The 16,130-nt window shown below is 39.4% G+C and overlaps 1 protein-coding gene across 1 annotated transcript in view; it reads left to right on the top strand.

The window, feature by feature from the left end:
* Nucleotides 1-16,130, top strand: part of DSCAM (DS cell adhesion molecule) — a 981,394-nt gene that overhangs the window by 571,446 nt on the left and 393,818 nt on the right. Inside the window, exon 10 of the mRNA XM_042781616.1 lies at nt 8,209-8,487. Coding sequence (XP_042637550.1) covers nt 8,209-8,487 — 279 coding nt within the window. The remainder of the gene's footprint in view (nt 1-8,208; nt 8,488-16,130) is intronic.

The raw sequence follows: 16,130 nt of genomic DNA, 5'->3' as shown, positions 1-16,130 counted from the left end.
TGCATGCAGTCCCTCACATTCAAGAGTCAATATGGATGAAACAATAAAGGTACTCATAATACAAAAAAAAAAAAAAAACAGACTCACTGCCATCAAGCCATGATCCGACTCATAGCAACCCCTCCTTGGGTTTCCGAGGCAGTATCACTATGGAAGGAGATTGCCCTATCTTCCTTCCAAGGAGTGGCTCATAGTAGGGAAATATTGTGAGTCGGCTTGGAGGCACATTTCAGACCTTACAGAGTTTGGTGCCTCCTGCTGGATCCTAAAGGTAGTGAAGAAATTGAAGCAGGGTGACATGTTCAGAACAGTGTTTTAAGTAAATCAACCTGGTGGAGTGAGGCATATAGGATGTGTTGTAGTTCAAACACACACACACACACACACAAACACAGAGGAAGAACAGTTAGGACACAACTGAAAAGGTTTTTATTAAAGGTGATGGCAGTATCTTTGGAAAACACATAGTGAGTAGAAAGGACACTACATAGCAACCATCTGGATGTGACTGGAGATAAAGGAAAATGTAAAAGTAGGGATGCTCTTATTATCCTGAACTCCTTGTGACTGGGAGGTTTTGCTATCTGCTGGTGTCGTGGTTAAAGCATTTGACAAAAGGTCATTGGTTTGAACCCATCAGCTTCTCTACAGGAGAAAGATGAGGCATTCTGCTTCTGTAAAGATTTACAGCCTTGGAAACCCTATGGGGCAGTTATAGTCTGTGTATAGGGTTGCTGAGTCATAATTGACTCGAGGGCAGTGGGTTTGGGTTGATTTGATTTTGAAAGTTGTTGTTAGCTGTTGTAAAGCTGACACCTTGCTCATGGCGACTCCATGCACAACAAATCAAACACTACCTGTCTGCACCATCCTCATGATCAGTTGCAGATTGGACTCTTGATTCATAGAATTTTTATCTGATGATTTTTGGAAGTAGATGACCAGTCCTTTCTTCATAGTCCATCTTAATCTCAAAGCTTCTCTGAAACCTTTCCAACATCATAGCAACACACAAGCCTCCAGTGACAGGTGGGTGGTGGCTGCACATGAGGTGCGTTGGCCAGGAATTGAATCCAAGTCTCTTTCATGGAGAATTCTACTCCTCGACCACCACTGGTCCCCTAAGAGGAATAGAGAATTGATAATGAATTTTAGGTTGAAGGGAAACATGATATGTATGGCCTGGGATTTGAGATGCTTCTGAGACATCAATTTGAAAATAGCAGACAACAGAACAAGCAGCCATAGAGCTTGAGAGGGAGCTTTAGTTGAAATTTTATATTAGGTAATCAATGGCAGTGATTGGCAGCTAGAGCTGAGGGGTTTAAAGGACAACATCAGGGGCATGGCAGAGGGGATTGAGGCTAGGACAGAGTATGTTTTAGTTAATTTATTAGTAAGGGACACACATGTTACATTTAAATTGCTGAACTACTTATTTAAGGTTTCAATCTCTTTGAAATTTGTTGTGCACATTTTACAAATGAATGAGATACCCACTCTTATTCTCCCTTTGCCAGGGAATTATAAACTCAAATCTCTCATAAAACAACTGTCTCTATTTTCACAATGTTTCTGCATGTGTAGTTGTATGTACTGTAAGAATGTTCGGGTATATAGTAGAGCTGACAAGGGGCAAGGTTGTGGTGGCTTCTTGGTCACAGTGAGCTACCCTTAGGAAGCAAGTAGTTGGATCTGTGGGCTCAGGATCATGGTCAAGGGGGACATCAAGGTAAATTGGCAAACATACCACACAAAAACATTGTTCCGCATCCTATTTAGTGACTAGTGACTTGGATCTTAAAAGCTTGCAAGTGGTCATCTAGATGCAAGAATGGGTGTCTCCTTGTCTAGAGGAAGAAGAATGAAGAAACCAAAGATACATGGAAACAATTAGTCCAAGGGACTGGTAGACCATGTGGTCCGTAGCCAATATGACCATGATACCAGAAGAACTTACATGGTGCCCAGGTACCACTGTCAACAACCCGGAGGGGGGATCAGTACAGGAGATTCTGGATAGAGTGGGAAGATAATGTGGAATAAAACTCAAAATCATAAAAAAAAAACTGTCTCTATTTTAGACAGTTAAAATAGTCATAAACCAGCAGAAAATTTGTGAAGTTATTATTCTTGAAATAGACTGTTGTTGGTGCCATATCTTCTGCAGTACCTCTGGATGGGTTCAAACTACCAATTTCTTGGCTAGTAATTGTGCACCTAAGGCCTCCCTTGAAAATATATTACTGGCATATTTACTTAACATAGAAGTATTTTTGAATCATAATTACCATGAAAAAAGTGTGTAATTCAGTTCTAATAATTGGAAAAAAAAATAACACCTCATTGACCATATTGGACTTTTTATTGAGTATAATAATCGTGTTGCTGTTGTTAGGTGATGCTGAGTTGGCTCTGACTCATAACAAACCCTGTGCACAACAGAATGAAACACTGCCCAGTCCCACACCAGCTTCACAATGCTTGTTATGCTTGAGCCCTTCATCATGGTCACTGTTTCATTCCATCTTGTTGAGGGTCTTCCATTCTTCACTGACTCTCTATTTTACCAAGCATGATATCCTTCTCCAGGGACTGGCCCTTTTTGACAGTATGACCAAAGTATGTGATACAAAGTCTGGCCAGTCTTGCTTCTAAGGAGCATTCTAGCTGTATTTCTTCCAAGACAAATTTGTTCATTCTTCTGGCGTTCCATGGTATTTTCAGTATTCTTCATAAATACCACAATTCAAATGCATCGATTCTTCTTCAGTCTTCCTTATTCATTGTTCGCCTTTCACATACATATGAGGCTTTTGAAAATACCATGACTTGGATCAGGTTGCACCTTAGTCTTCAAAGTGACATCTTTACTCTTTAACACTTTAAAGAGGTCTTTTGCAGTAGATAAAAAATCCTATGTAGGGAAAATCACATACTAAGAAATAACCCCAGTAAACAAAATAGTCCCAACCCATTGTTCACAATACAATATAATCTGAGAAAAGATGCATATTATCACAGCAATATCTATAACAGATAATGTTCTAGCAACAGTAGGTGAAACGTGTTGAATCTGTAGACTGTTGGTGTTTATATTGAATGAAAATTGTGAAGTTTGTTCTATATGATTTTTGTTCTTGTTCTTAATCATAAACAGTTCTCCAAGTCATAGCAGTTTCAGTGAACCCAGTACTTTGTGAAACTGGAATAAATATGGGGTATGTGGTCTGACCAACTTTTTCTGGTCATGGGAGACAGTATTTCTTTATAATTTAGAAGGTGGCCAGAGCCTAGGAGTCTCTCCAAACTCTGGTTTCTTGTTTTCACTCATGACCTCTGTCTTAAAGCAAAATAAGGAATCTTCTCGTCTGAGAAAGTCTTAACTATTTCAATAGAAATGTATTTCTCTAAATACGCCCAAGGGGCACAGCTTAGGGGGCACAGCTTAACTGCTCAGCTGCTATCCAAAAAGCTGGAGGTTTGAGTCTACCCTGAGACACCTTGGAAGAAAGCCTTGGCAATCTACTTCTGAAAAATCAGCCATTGAAAGCCCTATGGACCACAGTTCTACTCTGACACACGTATGAATCGGAATCTGATGGCAAATGGTTTTAAAATACACCCAAGCCACTTCCTTAATTCAGCCACAAAAATTCAAATGTGGTATTTCCAATCTATGCCTAGAGAAAAATAGACACTTCCAACATGTTTTATTTATTTATTTATATTGTATAATTTCAGCTGTCCTAAACATGCCCAAGATATAACTCTGTAAGAAAACCTTAGATATTGATCCTGGGAGTTATCCCCACTACACTGTAGTGATAATACCCTGCTCCTCCATCCCTGTCCTTCCCACCTGACAGTCACAGTCAGAGTACCCACACTGGCTTCCCCTTACCTTTCCTTCCTGGGCAATGTGTGTGTCAGTTAATAATGGTTCATATTGAACAATAAGGGGGGCCCAAATTATGAAGCCAAGAAGAGATCCCAAAGGAACCCAAGTTTATATGATCCTGCTTAAGCCTCTGGTTTCCTTTACCACCTGCTGGCTTGAACAGTGTTTCTCTTACTCCCTCATCAGGCCTTCCTTTACCTTGACCTGATGCCTCTGTCTCCTCCAGCAGGGTCAGGCCCCTCTCAAGCCCATACCCAGGATCAGCAGCTTACTTCATTTGTGCAGAAGCATGCCTGGCTGCTGATGGCCTGGAAGGCTTCCAGCTCAGAGGGCAAGTTCATGTAGCAGTTCAGAGTTGTCCAACTTGAATAAGCAAGACCAGGTCTTCAGATTGTCTATCCAGCTTTCAGAGGGAGCGAAGTCTCAGTGGAACCACTAGTTAGAAGTCCTGGGCCCTTAGACCAAACAGATTATGAGCATGAGCCCTGTCCTTTCCCTTGCCATCCCATCACTATGTCTTGGACCTATCTGCTTTACTCTCCTTTTGTAGTTATGACTCAGGGTTGTCTAATGTGCAATATAATGACCACATGTTCATCATCACCTCCAAAAGATATTTGCAAAGAACATGTATGATGCACTATTCTAAAAATGCCAGGAATTAAAAAAGACAAACTCAATATAAGTCCTTTCTTCCTTAAGTAGAGTGTATATAGAATACTATGCTCACATGAGATGTACTGTAATGTATTCTATAATAAGGTTTTGAACAACAGCCTCTTAGAGTGGGTGGAGGAACAGCTTAATTGTGTTGTGTGTACAGAGTGGAGAACTATATCAAACTGAAGCCAGTATTCTACAATTTTAGAAATCTGAAGTATTTTGCCAAGCAGCAGAACTGGACACATAACCCATCTTGATGATGGGGAACCTATTAAGTGCTTTGTGCAACTCAAAATCACACAGGCTCACCAGCTTCATTGCTTTAGAGTCACTGATGGCATGTGAATGGACAGTGCAGTGCTTGAAGCCTATGCTGCTTCCAGACCTGCCCAATGTAGATGCAGATGCTTAAGATGGGTATATAATTAGGATGTGGCTCTGAGAGACCAGCCATGGGATTTGCATTCTCAAAATGGGTATGATGAGCAAGTGCAATTTCAGGAGATTTCATGAAGCAGATAAGATGTTGGAAAAGAAAATTTTTTCAAGGATGGGGAAAAAAAGAGTTTGTTAGGCATAATGGAGAAAAAGGAGTGGGAGAATACAAAGGTTCTGAGCAGATCAAAATGTCCATTGTCATATCTTATAAGACTTTGGCTTGAGGCAGGGTCCTTTGAGCAGTCTGAGACCAAGAGCTGTTATCCTAAGGATTGCATGAGACTTCTTCATGGAGTTAGACTACAACATAAAATAAGAAAAGTTGGAATTGATGGAATTATATATGGTAAGGAAAATAGCCTTCTGTCAGTTGGTGGTACTATGGTGGCTTACCTGTTGCTGTGGTGCTGGAAGCTATGCACTAGGATTTCAAATAGCAGGGTCACTCATGGTGGACAGGTCTCAGTAAAGCTTCCAGACTCAGACAGGCTAAGGAAAAAGGCCTGGTGATCTACTTTCAAAACTTAGCCAATGAAAATCTATGGATCACAAAATATTGTTGGAGATTTCAACTCATTCACATTGGATGCATCCCCAGGAAGGACAGATCACTGGAGAAGGACACAGTGTTTGATAAATTGAAGAGCCAGTGGAGCAGGAGGAAACCCTAATGAGATGGGTTGACACATGGCCCCAACAATGTACTCAACTATACCAATGATCATGAAGACAGTGGAGGACTGAGCAACGTTTCATTTTTCTAAGGTCATTCTGAGTCAGAGCTGACTCAATTGCAACTAACAACAACAGGGTCAACTAGTGTTTCAGTAGGGTTCTACATAAATGTCAGATTTTCCCAGTGAATTGTGGGCCTTGAGTCAAAGAAAGGGACAGAAGTAGGAAGATAGAATGATGCTCCCATGTACCACGTGGGCTTTGTGAGGGCTTATTGTATAAACCCTCCCCCAACACTCTCATAAATTGTGTTGCATAATCACATGAAGAAATAGAATCAAAGAATTAAAGAAATTCAATCAAGACAACACCGTTAATTGCCCAAGACTGACTGAAACCAAACCCATATGCATATATATATATACACACACATATATATATGTATGTATATATATAATTAGTTTTCTTTTCAAAATGTGGTACTGCCCCATTCTAGGGGGAAAATTAAAAAAAAAAAAAAAACTCCCTATGTAAAGGAATATATAACATTACTTCTTGAGGAAAACACATGGAATCAGAGATTGATTTAACTTTCTTGTTGAGGGCTGAGAAACAGTGAACATAAGAATGTTAGTTCGTGTTTGGCAGCGTCCAGTGGCAGCTCTAACAGCCAGAGAGGGAGGAGACCAGCCTGGTGCACAGGAAATAAATGACATTTAGCAGATATTTACATACTTCTTGTAGAAAGGTTATGTCAAAACCTGTTGCATGTCACATTCCAAATTTCTACTCCTGTAATATTGCTGGAGGAAGTGCAGCCAGAATGCTCCTTGGAAGCAAGAATGGCCAGACTTCATCTCACTTATTTTGGTCATGTTGTCAGAAGGGACCATTCCCTGGAGAAGGATGTAATGCTTGGTAGGGTGGAGGGTCGACGAAAGAGGGGGAGGCCTTCAACGAGATGGATTGACACGGTGGCTGCGATGATGGGCTCAAGTATAGCAGGGATTGTGGGGCTGGCGCGGGATCGGGCAGTGTTTCGTTCTGCTGTGCATGGGGTCGTTATGAGTCGGAAACGACTCAACGGCACTTAACAACAACAACAATATTGCAAGATTTCATTGTCAACAAGATTCAGGGAATTTACTTTTATTTGGGTGACACAATGAATCAGATAAAGTAATCAGTGTGACTCAAAGGGATTATTTGCTTTTACTGAACTAATTATAAAAGGTGGTGATTCACTTGGCTGATTTTTGTCTCCAATTTAAATTTTGCATACACAATTTAAGATTTTGGACCTTTGAAAAGATTTTATATAACAACCTTGTGAGTTGAGTTATGGCTTGAAATTTAAGAGAGGCAGCAGGTGTAGTGAGGAGAGAATTGAGGTGGCTGACACACAGACCTGGTGATTTCTTAAGGGCTTATTAATGATGACCTCTCTTGCTTCCCTTTGGGAGACCTGGTTCAATTCCTAGCCCATGCACTTCATGCAGACACTACCTATCTGTCAGTGGAGATTTGCATGTTTCTATGATATGAACAGGTTTCAATGGAGCTTCTAGATCAAGATGGACTACGAAGAAAGGCCTGGTGATCTACTTCTGAAAATCAGCCAGTGAAAATGCTATGGACCACAGTGGTTTGATCTGCAACCCATCATGAGAGTGGTGCAGGAATGGGCAGTGTTTCATTCCACTGTGCCATGGGAATGTTTCATTCCAAGGGTTGCCAAATTGAGGACAGCTAAAAACAACAGCCTGCATTCTGATGTAATATGAAGAAATAAGTCTGATTTGGAAGTTGTTCTTGGAAAATGATTTTTCCCTCTAAATCCTTCCTTTATCACGAAAAATATTACTGTAATTATTTTGGATAATTTAATTGGGTAAATATGTTTCTTAAATACTTTAAAATACAGCATATAAAATATATTTCCTATTAACTGCACTTATGATTCAGAGCCTTACTTATGCCCCCTTACTTTGTATTAATTGCAAAAAATAAGGCAATATTAAAGGTAGTGGGCCCCAGTACAAAATGTCCCAAACTGCTGGCTGTGTTGAATTCTTGTCTACTCTTCATAATTTGTATTTAGATTCTCGGCCTCCTTTAGTTTCCAACAATGGCTTCTTGCTGAGCCCTAATCAGTGTGCCTGAATTTTCAGAATCTGGTTTAGACCGAGAAGTGAGATGCCATAGAGTGTTGTAGCAGTTTAAAATAGGAAATTCAAAGCAAGAGATTATCCTTTGAAAGACCTGTGTGCATAGCTTTAAATAACTTTGCATACACTACCTCATGGGTCTCAAAGTATGCTCCCAGGACCAGAAATACCAGCATCACCTGGGAGCTGGCTAGAAACACAAATTCTCAGAATCCAACCCTGATCAGCTAAATCAGATATATCAGTGATTGTATTACCCTCTTAATGGACTACAAAGGGGTTTAAACAAAGAACATATGTACAGTATGTGCACGGTTCATTATTGTCATTCCTCCATTACTCTTTTCTTTCCTTTTCTTTCAGTTCCACCTTTTATCCAACCTTTTGAGTTTCCAAGATTCTCCATAGGACAGAGGGTCTTTATCCCTTGCGTCGTGGTCTCAGGGGATTTACCAATCACCATCACCTGGCAGAAGGACGGCCGGCCCATCCCAGCGAGCCTTGGCGTAACGATCGACAACATTGACTTCACAAGCTCCTTAAGGATTTCTAACCTCTCCCTGATGCACAATGGGAATTATACCTGCATTGCGCGGAATGAGGCAGCGGCCGTGGAGCACCAAAGTCAGCTCATTGTGAGAGGTAAGCAGAGGGCGATGGGCTTCCAGGTGCTGATGGAGTCAAATTCAACAGCATCTCAGATGGTGTGTATTTGAAATAGAATGAAAATGCCTAGAAGTCATGTGCACTCTTGTCACATTAAGAAGAAAAACATGACTATAGAATGCCTCTAAACTGCAAGCCAAGGTTTTATTGATCTGAAATACGAAGTTTCAAATAATTATTCTAAGAAAAATATAATTAGAGATGGAAAAGCTATAGATTTACTTCTTGAAATAGGGCTTCTAGACTTTAACCCACTAATTTTTGAGGATGAAAGTCTATTTTCATATTACTTTTATTTTATATACTTCTACTACTTTTATTTTCTATGTTGTTGTTGTTATGTGCCACTCGAGTCGGACCCGACTGATAGTATCCCTTCCTTGGGTTTCCGAGGCAGTATCACTACGGAAGTAGATTGCCCAACCTTCCTTCTGTGGAGCACTTTTAATAATACTTTTACTTTTCATTTAGGTCTCTGGGTGGTGAAAGTGGTTCGTGTTCAACTACTAACCTAAAAGTTGTTGGTTCAAACCCACTCAGTGATGCTGTGTACGAATGGCTAGCAACCTGTTTCCATAACAATTAAAGCCAAGAATACCATAGGTTGTTGTTGTTGTTATGTGCCGTTGAGTCGCACTCGACTCATAGCGACCCCTCCTTGGGTTTCCGGGGTGGTATCACTACAGAAGTAGATTGCCCTGCCTTCCTTGAGAGGAGTGGCTGGTGGATTTGAACAGCCAGCCATATAGAACAGTTTTAGTCTGCATTACATGGGGCCTCTATGACTTTAAGTCAACTCAAAGGCAATGTTTTTCTTTGGTTTACTTAACATTTAGGTGAATGTCTTTTTTAAAATACTGTAATGCAGAGCTGCCAAGACACCAGGACACAGAGTTGTTTCAGAGAAGTAGTATATTAGCACTCCCAGGTGAGGTTCTCATGCCCTAGCATCAAGGCCAGAGAAGTCGCACCCCCGGGCAGGGGGGATAGATTCTTATAGACACAGAGAGGACTTAATTGGGGACACTAAGGAAATGGCAGGGTCCAATTAGCTATTGGCACGGGTCTGCACTTAATTAGCATGAGGGGGCTTCACAGGAGGATGTTTGTCATCACATGGGACTTTCCAGCCTGGGAGGGTTTTGTCACCTCGGTTGTCTTATCAGGCTGTCTCATCGGGGCCTGACACCCAGAGGAAGCTGCTAACAGAAATGTTGGTGGTTTGAGTTTGCTCCGGCCTAACAAATACTATTTGTAAAGTCCATATATTATAGTTCTCCCAAATAGCCATAACATAGTATGTTTTTGTATTTTCTGTCATATTTTATTTTCAGAAGTATGGTTTACTTTCTTCTTATATTTACCATTGAATCTCCGAAAATTTGAGAGGCTATTGCAACATTTTTAAAATTAAAGCATAGAGTGATAATGTTTATGGGAAAAAAATTGAAAGTAGTCTAACTCATCAAAAACATTGGCAAGTGATTTTAATAAATTTAAATTTTAAGCATCAGCCTTATTTCAAATTTTCATTAAAGTCACCAACTTCCCATTAACCATCATACTCTTCATATGAGAAATGAACAGCTAATATTCTCTAAATTATGTCCAGCATGGCCATTCTGTGATTTATGATTCTCTAAACATCTATCTGCCAGAAGAGCATTCATCCACACTGAAAAATAATGTTACAAATTTAAACATGAATATTATTGTTGATTATTTACATTTTAAAATCCCTAAATTTGGGCTCTCAATGTATTTTTTGGGAGGGGAATTATATCAGATGCCTTCAGCAGAGTTGCAGATATGAGCAGACTCTTGAGCAGTAGAAACCCACGTTCTTCCTTGATTCTTCAACCATGTCCCTGTGACACTTTTCCTCCCTTGCTAGTTGAAAATGAATGTACTGTTCACTTGTTGTTATTAGTTGCCATCAAGTCAGCACTGAATCATGGTGACCCCATGTATGGTGACCCCATTCTATAGGATGAAACATGGCCTAGTCCTGTGCCATCCTCATGATCCACTTGAGTGCATTACTGTCTTCCAACCTACGGGCTCATCTGCTAGCACTTTATCAGACAATTTTCTATTGTGACCCATAAGGTTTTCAGTGACTAATTTTCAGAAGTAGATCACCAGGTCTTTCTTCCAAGCGGGTCTTAGTCTGGAAGCTCCTTTGAAACCTACTCACCATAAGTGACATAGCTGGTGGCATAGCTTCCAATATCATAGCAGCACTCAAACTACCACAATAGAAAAAACTGGTGGAAGGTTCATCTACAAGCCTACAAAAGAAAGTCATACAGACATACTTTGAAGTCATACAAATAAGCCAATTTTTGCATTCCTGAAAAAAATTATCCCTCTAGTAAATAAGTAAGACAGAGGAAGATTGGGCAATCCACTTCTACAGTGATATTGCCTCGTAAACCCAAGGAGGGGTCACTGTGAGTCAGATCCGACTTGACAGCATTGGATTATTTTAAATGAGTAAGAAATATATCTTCATTTAGATACTAACTGAATTACAAAGTAATTGAGTTGAATTAGAAATTAATTCAATTGGATACTAGTGGTACAAATAACACTTTTCCCGTTATACTTTGAACTTTTGTGTATAAAAATTGAGATAATATAAAACAATACTTCTATTTTTTGAAGATAAATCAATAAAAATGGAAGCCAACCTAATAACAGTTTCCCAAATGTTTTCTTATAAGCAGATGTGACTCTTACTTTCTATCACTTGTGAAGAGAAAAGTGGTCCATCAGCCTATCTCCTAAATATGAGTAGGAAGGATCCAGGTCAGGAAACAAATATTAGATAAACATGTACATGGGATGATCTTTCTATCACTTGCCCTTGCAGGGAAGGCAACCAGACTTTAGACCTAGGCACAAGGTCAGACGCACTGAAATGGAGCCTAACCATTCAGGATAATAGAGTTGATAGCAATCCGATTAACACCTTTATGTGGTTGTTCTTCAAATATGTTAATTATGTTTGTATAAAATTGGTATTAAATTACCAATTATAATATAAAAACATAATAAAATTCCAGAGATGATAATTTGAAAATATCAAGCCTAAGAGTTAGAAATGAGGAAATCATGGTTCAGTGGTAGAATTCTCACCTTCCCTGTGGGAGACCTGGTTGTTGTTGTTGTTATGTGCCGTTGAGTCGACCCGACTCATAGTGACCCCTCCTTGGTTTTTTGAGGCAGTATTACAACAGAAGCAGATTTTCCAACCTTCCTTCCAAGGAGTGGCTGGTGGGTTTGAACAGCCAGTCTTCTGGTAAGCAGTCAAGTGCCTTAGGCACTATGCTACCAGAGACCTGAGTTCAATTCAATTCCTGGCCAATGCACTCTATGTATAGCCACCACCCATCTGTCAGGGAAGGTTAGTATGTTGATGTGATACTGAAGAGATTTCAGAGGAGCTTCCAGAGTAAGATGGACTAGTAATAAAGGCCTGCTAATCTATTTCCAAAACTTAGCCAATGACAACCCCATGGATCATGACAGTCTGATCCACAAGTGATCATGGGTATGAAATAGGACTGAGCAGCATTTCATTATGTTGTGCGTGGGGTCACCAGGAGTCAGAGGCAAATTCAAAGCAAGTATATCAAAACCAAGAGTTAATATCACATTCCTACAAATTTTTATTTCCTGAAAGTAAATGAACACATCAGTTAACTTAAACAAACATTCCCTTATATATATTTAGTCAAAATGAATTTTATTTGGAGCTGACCAGTTAGTGATGTCCTTACTAAGGACTAGGAGCATCTTGGGGACCTCAAAGAGTAAGTGATATCCTTCCATGGTTTCTCAGTGATTTGAAGGAAGGAAATAAGATAGAACAAAAGCCATGCTTAATTGCAAAATATAACAAAGTAGAAATGGAGCTGTAATTTTATCATCGCTATCTATGAGAAATATGATATATTCTTTTAGAATTGTCTTAGTACTTAAAATGGCTATTAGAAGAATAATGAGGATAACTACAAAACTTGCTCATTCTTTTATGCTTTAAATTAAGTTATGGCAAAGTTATAAGTGGATAATTAAACAACAGCATAGTTTTCATAACTATGTAGTTAACAGCTTAGTAACTGCTTCTTTTTTCCTAGCATTCAATAGTTAATAGTTTCATGCATTCTTTTCATCAGTTGCTTTGGATGATTATGTTTCTTCAATTGACAATATGACCCAAATATAAAATACAGAATTTCCAGACATAAATGAAACATCATGATTACTTCATTATTTCTAAGCATTGATTTTCTCCTCACCCACAATTTAGTGGTCCACTGGAAAAGGTTACTTTAAGCTTTACAATTAATCTGAGGTTTATTACAATATTGACTCCACTTGAGATGAGGATGACCAATTGAGAAAAATAGCAAAATTTGTTAAACTCAACTGACAATTAGGTGATCATTTCTGAATCATCAGTGATATTCCTTATGTTAGCCAGATAATGCATATCAAGGATAAATTAGAATTTCTCTAGATTATTTGTGTTATGATTTTTTTAATTTCCATTTTTTAAATTAACTTTTTATTATGATTTTGGTGATAGTTTACAGAGTAAATTGGTTTTCCATTTACAAGTTCATACATATTTTGTCTCATGACATTGATTGCAATCCCCACAATTTAACAGCACTCTTCCCGCTTCTTTCTTGTGTTTACCCTTCCCTTTGCTCTTCTTTCCTATCTATTCTGTCTTCTAAGCTTTATCCCAGGAGCTCTGGTAGCGTAGTGCCTAAGGCACTTGACTGCTAGCCAGAAGGCTAGGGGTTCAAACCTACCAGCCACTCCTCGGAAGGAAGGTTGGGCAATCTACTTCCATAGTGATACTGCCTCAGAAACCCAAGGAGGGGTCACTATGAGTCAGGTCTGACTCGACGGCACGCAACAACAACAACAACATGCTTTATCCCTGGACAAATGATTTTTTAATTTCTTATGGTTGATCATTCTAAGGAGTACATACTTCCCTGATGTTATTGTTCAACTTAAAGGCCTGTCTATTGTTTGGCTGAGTGTTGAGGCACAGTAGTGTGTTCCATTCTGGGCTTGAAGGGTGACTAAGGGCCATACTTTTGGGGATTCCACCAGTCTCTATCAGATCAGTAATCCTGATCTTTTTAAATTTTTTGTATGATATTTGTTCCACATATTTTTGCCATTCCAGTCAGGATGTCCTATTGTGAAAGGGATTTCAGAGTGGTTGGCAGTGGTAGCCAGACACCATCTAGTTCTGATCTCAGGGTCATGGAGACAGGCTTATGTGGTCCACTAGTCCCTTGGACTAATTGTTTCCAGGAGTCTTTGATTTTCTTCCCTCTTCTTTGCTCAAATGAGGAGAGATGTATAGTTGCATCTTAGATGCTACTTGTAAGCTTTTAAGACCCCAGTTGCTTCTCACCAAAGTAGGATGTAGAACGATGTCTTTGTGGACTATGTTATGCCAATTGACCTTGATGTCCCCTGCTACTATGGTCCTCAGCCCAGCCACCCACTCCTTCAAGGTGCTTGGTTATGGCTAAGAAGTTTTCAGAACTTTACCGCCTGGTAGCTCTATTATATTCATGGACAGCAGATACATATATCTATGTAAAAATATTGTCTGCCAGATTTATATATGGTCATGGGTATAGGCCTGTTCACCTACCCATCCTCACTACCTATGTTTCCATTCATAGATTATTATTCTTATTACTGATAATGCAGGATTGTGTATGTAATAACATTTACTTTTGTTGTCTGTAACTCTTGTGCACCTAACAGTGTCTTCCTTTTCCTTAGTGATATTGTGCAGGTCACCCACTATTTGTGTATTGCTTTTCCCTTCACACAAATTAATATGTGCCTCTCCATTAGGGTTTTCATGAATCAGAACTTTGATGGCACATAACAACAACAACCTAGTTAGTAATTTTCCCTCCTTTCACCTCCCATTCCTATTGTTGTTATTGTTAGGTGCCGTTGAGTCGGCTCCAACTCGTAGTGACCTTATGTACAATAACCTTATGTACAGAACAAAAACTGCCCAGTTGTGTACTGTCCTCACAATCCTTGCTGTACCTGAGCCCATCATTCACTTTTTCACTTACCCTCCACTTTACCAAGCATGATATCCTTCTCCAGGGAATGGTCCCTCTGACAACATGACCAAAGTAGGTGAGATGAAGGCTGGCCATTCTTGCTTCCAAGGAGCATTCTGGTTGCTTCCAGGACAAATTTGTTCATTCTTCTGGCAGTCCATGGTAATTTCAATATTCATCACCAACACCACAATCGACATCAATTCTTCTTCAGTCTTCCTTATTCATCGTCCAGCTTTCACATGCATATGATGCTATTGAAAATATCATGGCTTGAGTTAGGCTCACCTCAGTCTTCAGTGAGACATCTTTGCTCTTTAGTACTTTAAAGAGGTCTTTTACATCATACTTGCTCAGTGCAGTATGAAGTCTGATTTCTTGACTGCCGCTTCCACTGGTGTTGATTATGGATCCAAGCACTATGAAAGTGTTGACAACGTCTATCTTTTCTCCATTTATTGTAATACTTCTTATAGGTCCCATTCCTGATAAGTATCAAAGAATGTTTCTTTCCATGTATAAATCTTCCCTTAATTTTTTATAACAGTGGACTCATACAATATTTGTCTTTTTTGAATTGACTTATTTCACTCAGCATAATATCCTCCATGTTATGGGGTTGCTTCATGGGTTCTGCATTATTCTTTAATGTTGCATAATATTCCGCTGTGTATATGTGCTATACTTGTTTCTCCATTCATCCTTTGATGGGCACTTAGGTTGTTTTCATCTCTTTGCTATTGTGAATATACTGTGATGAATACAGGTATGCATACATCTGCTTGTGTCCCCTGCTCTCACTTCATTAGACAAATACCAAGTAGTGGGATTGTTGTATCAAATGGTATTTCTATTTCCAACCTTTATGGAGGTGCCATACTTTTTTCCACAGTAGTTTCTCCATTATACAGTCCCACCAGCAATGAGAGTTCCAGTCTCTCCACACCCTCACCAGAGTTTGTTGTTTCCTATCTTGCTGAATTTTGCTATTATTGCTGGGGGGAGATTATACCTCATTGTTCTTTTGATTTGCATCTCTATAATGGCTAATGATTGCTATCAGTTCTTCATATTTTGTTGGCTGCCTGAATGTCTTTGGTGAAGTGTTCATTCATGTCCTCTGTCCATTTTTCAATTGGATTGTTTATCTTTTTGATGTTGAAGAGGTACAGTTTTCAATAAATTTTAGAGATAAATCCCTTTTCAGATATGTTGTTGCCACATATATTTTCCCAATCTTTAGGTTCCCTTTAAACTCTTTTGGAGAAGTCTTTTGATGTGCATAAGAATTTAATTTTTAGAATGTCCCACTCATCTAGTTTATCTTCTACTTTTTGTGCATTTTTTGGTTATTTTTGATAATGTATTGGGAGCTCTGGTGGTGAAGTGCCTAAGATATTTGCCTGCTGACCAGAAGGCTGGCAGTTCAAACCCACCAGCCACTCCTTGGAAGGAAGATTGGGCAGGCTACTTCCATAGAGATACTGCCTT

This window comes from Orycteropus afer, unplaced genomic scaffold (genome assembly GCF_000298275.1).
Source record: "Orycteropus afer afer isolate SDZICR_OR568_19922 unplaced genomic scaffold, OryAfe1.0 scaffold00137, whole genome shotgun sequence".
Lineage (NCBI taxonomy): Eukaryota > Metazoa > Chordata > Mammalia > Tubulidentata > Orycteropodidae > Orycteropus > Orycteropus afer.
This window is presented reverse-complemented; position numbering and strand designations above follow the sequence as displayed.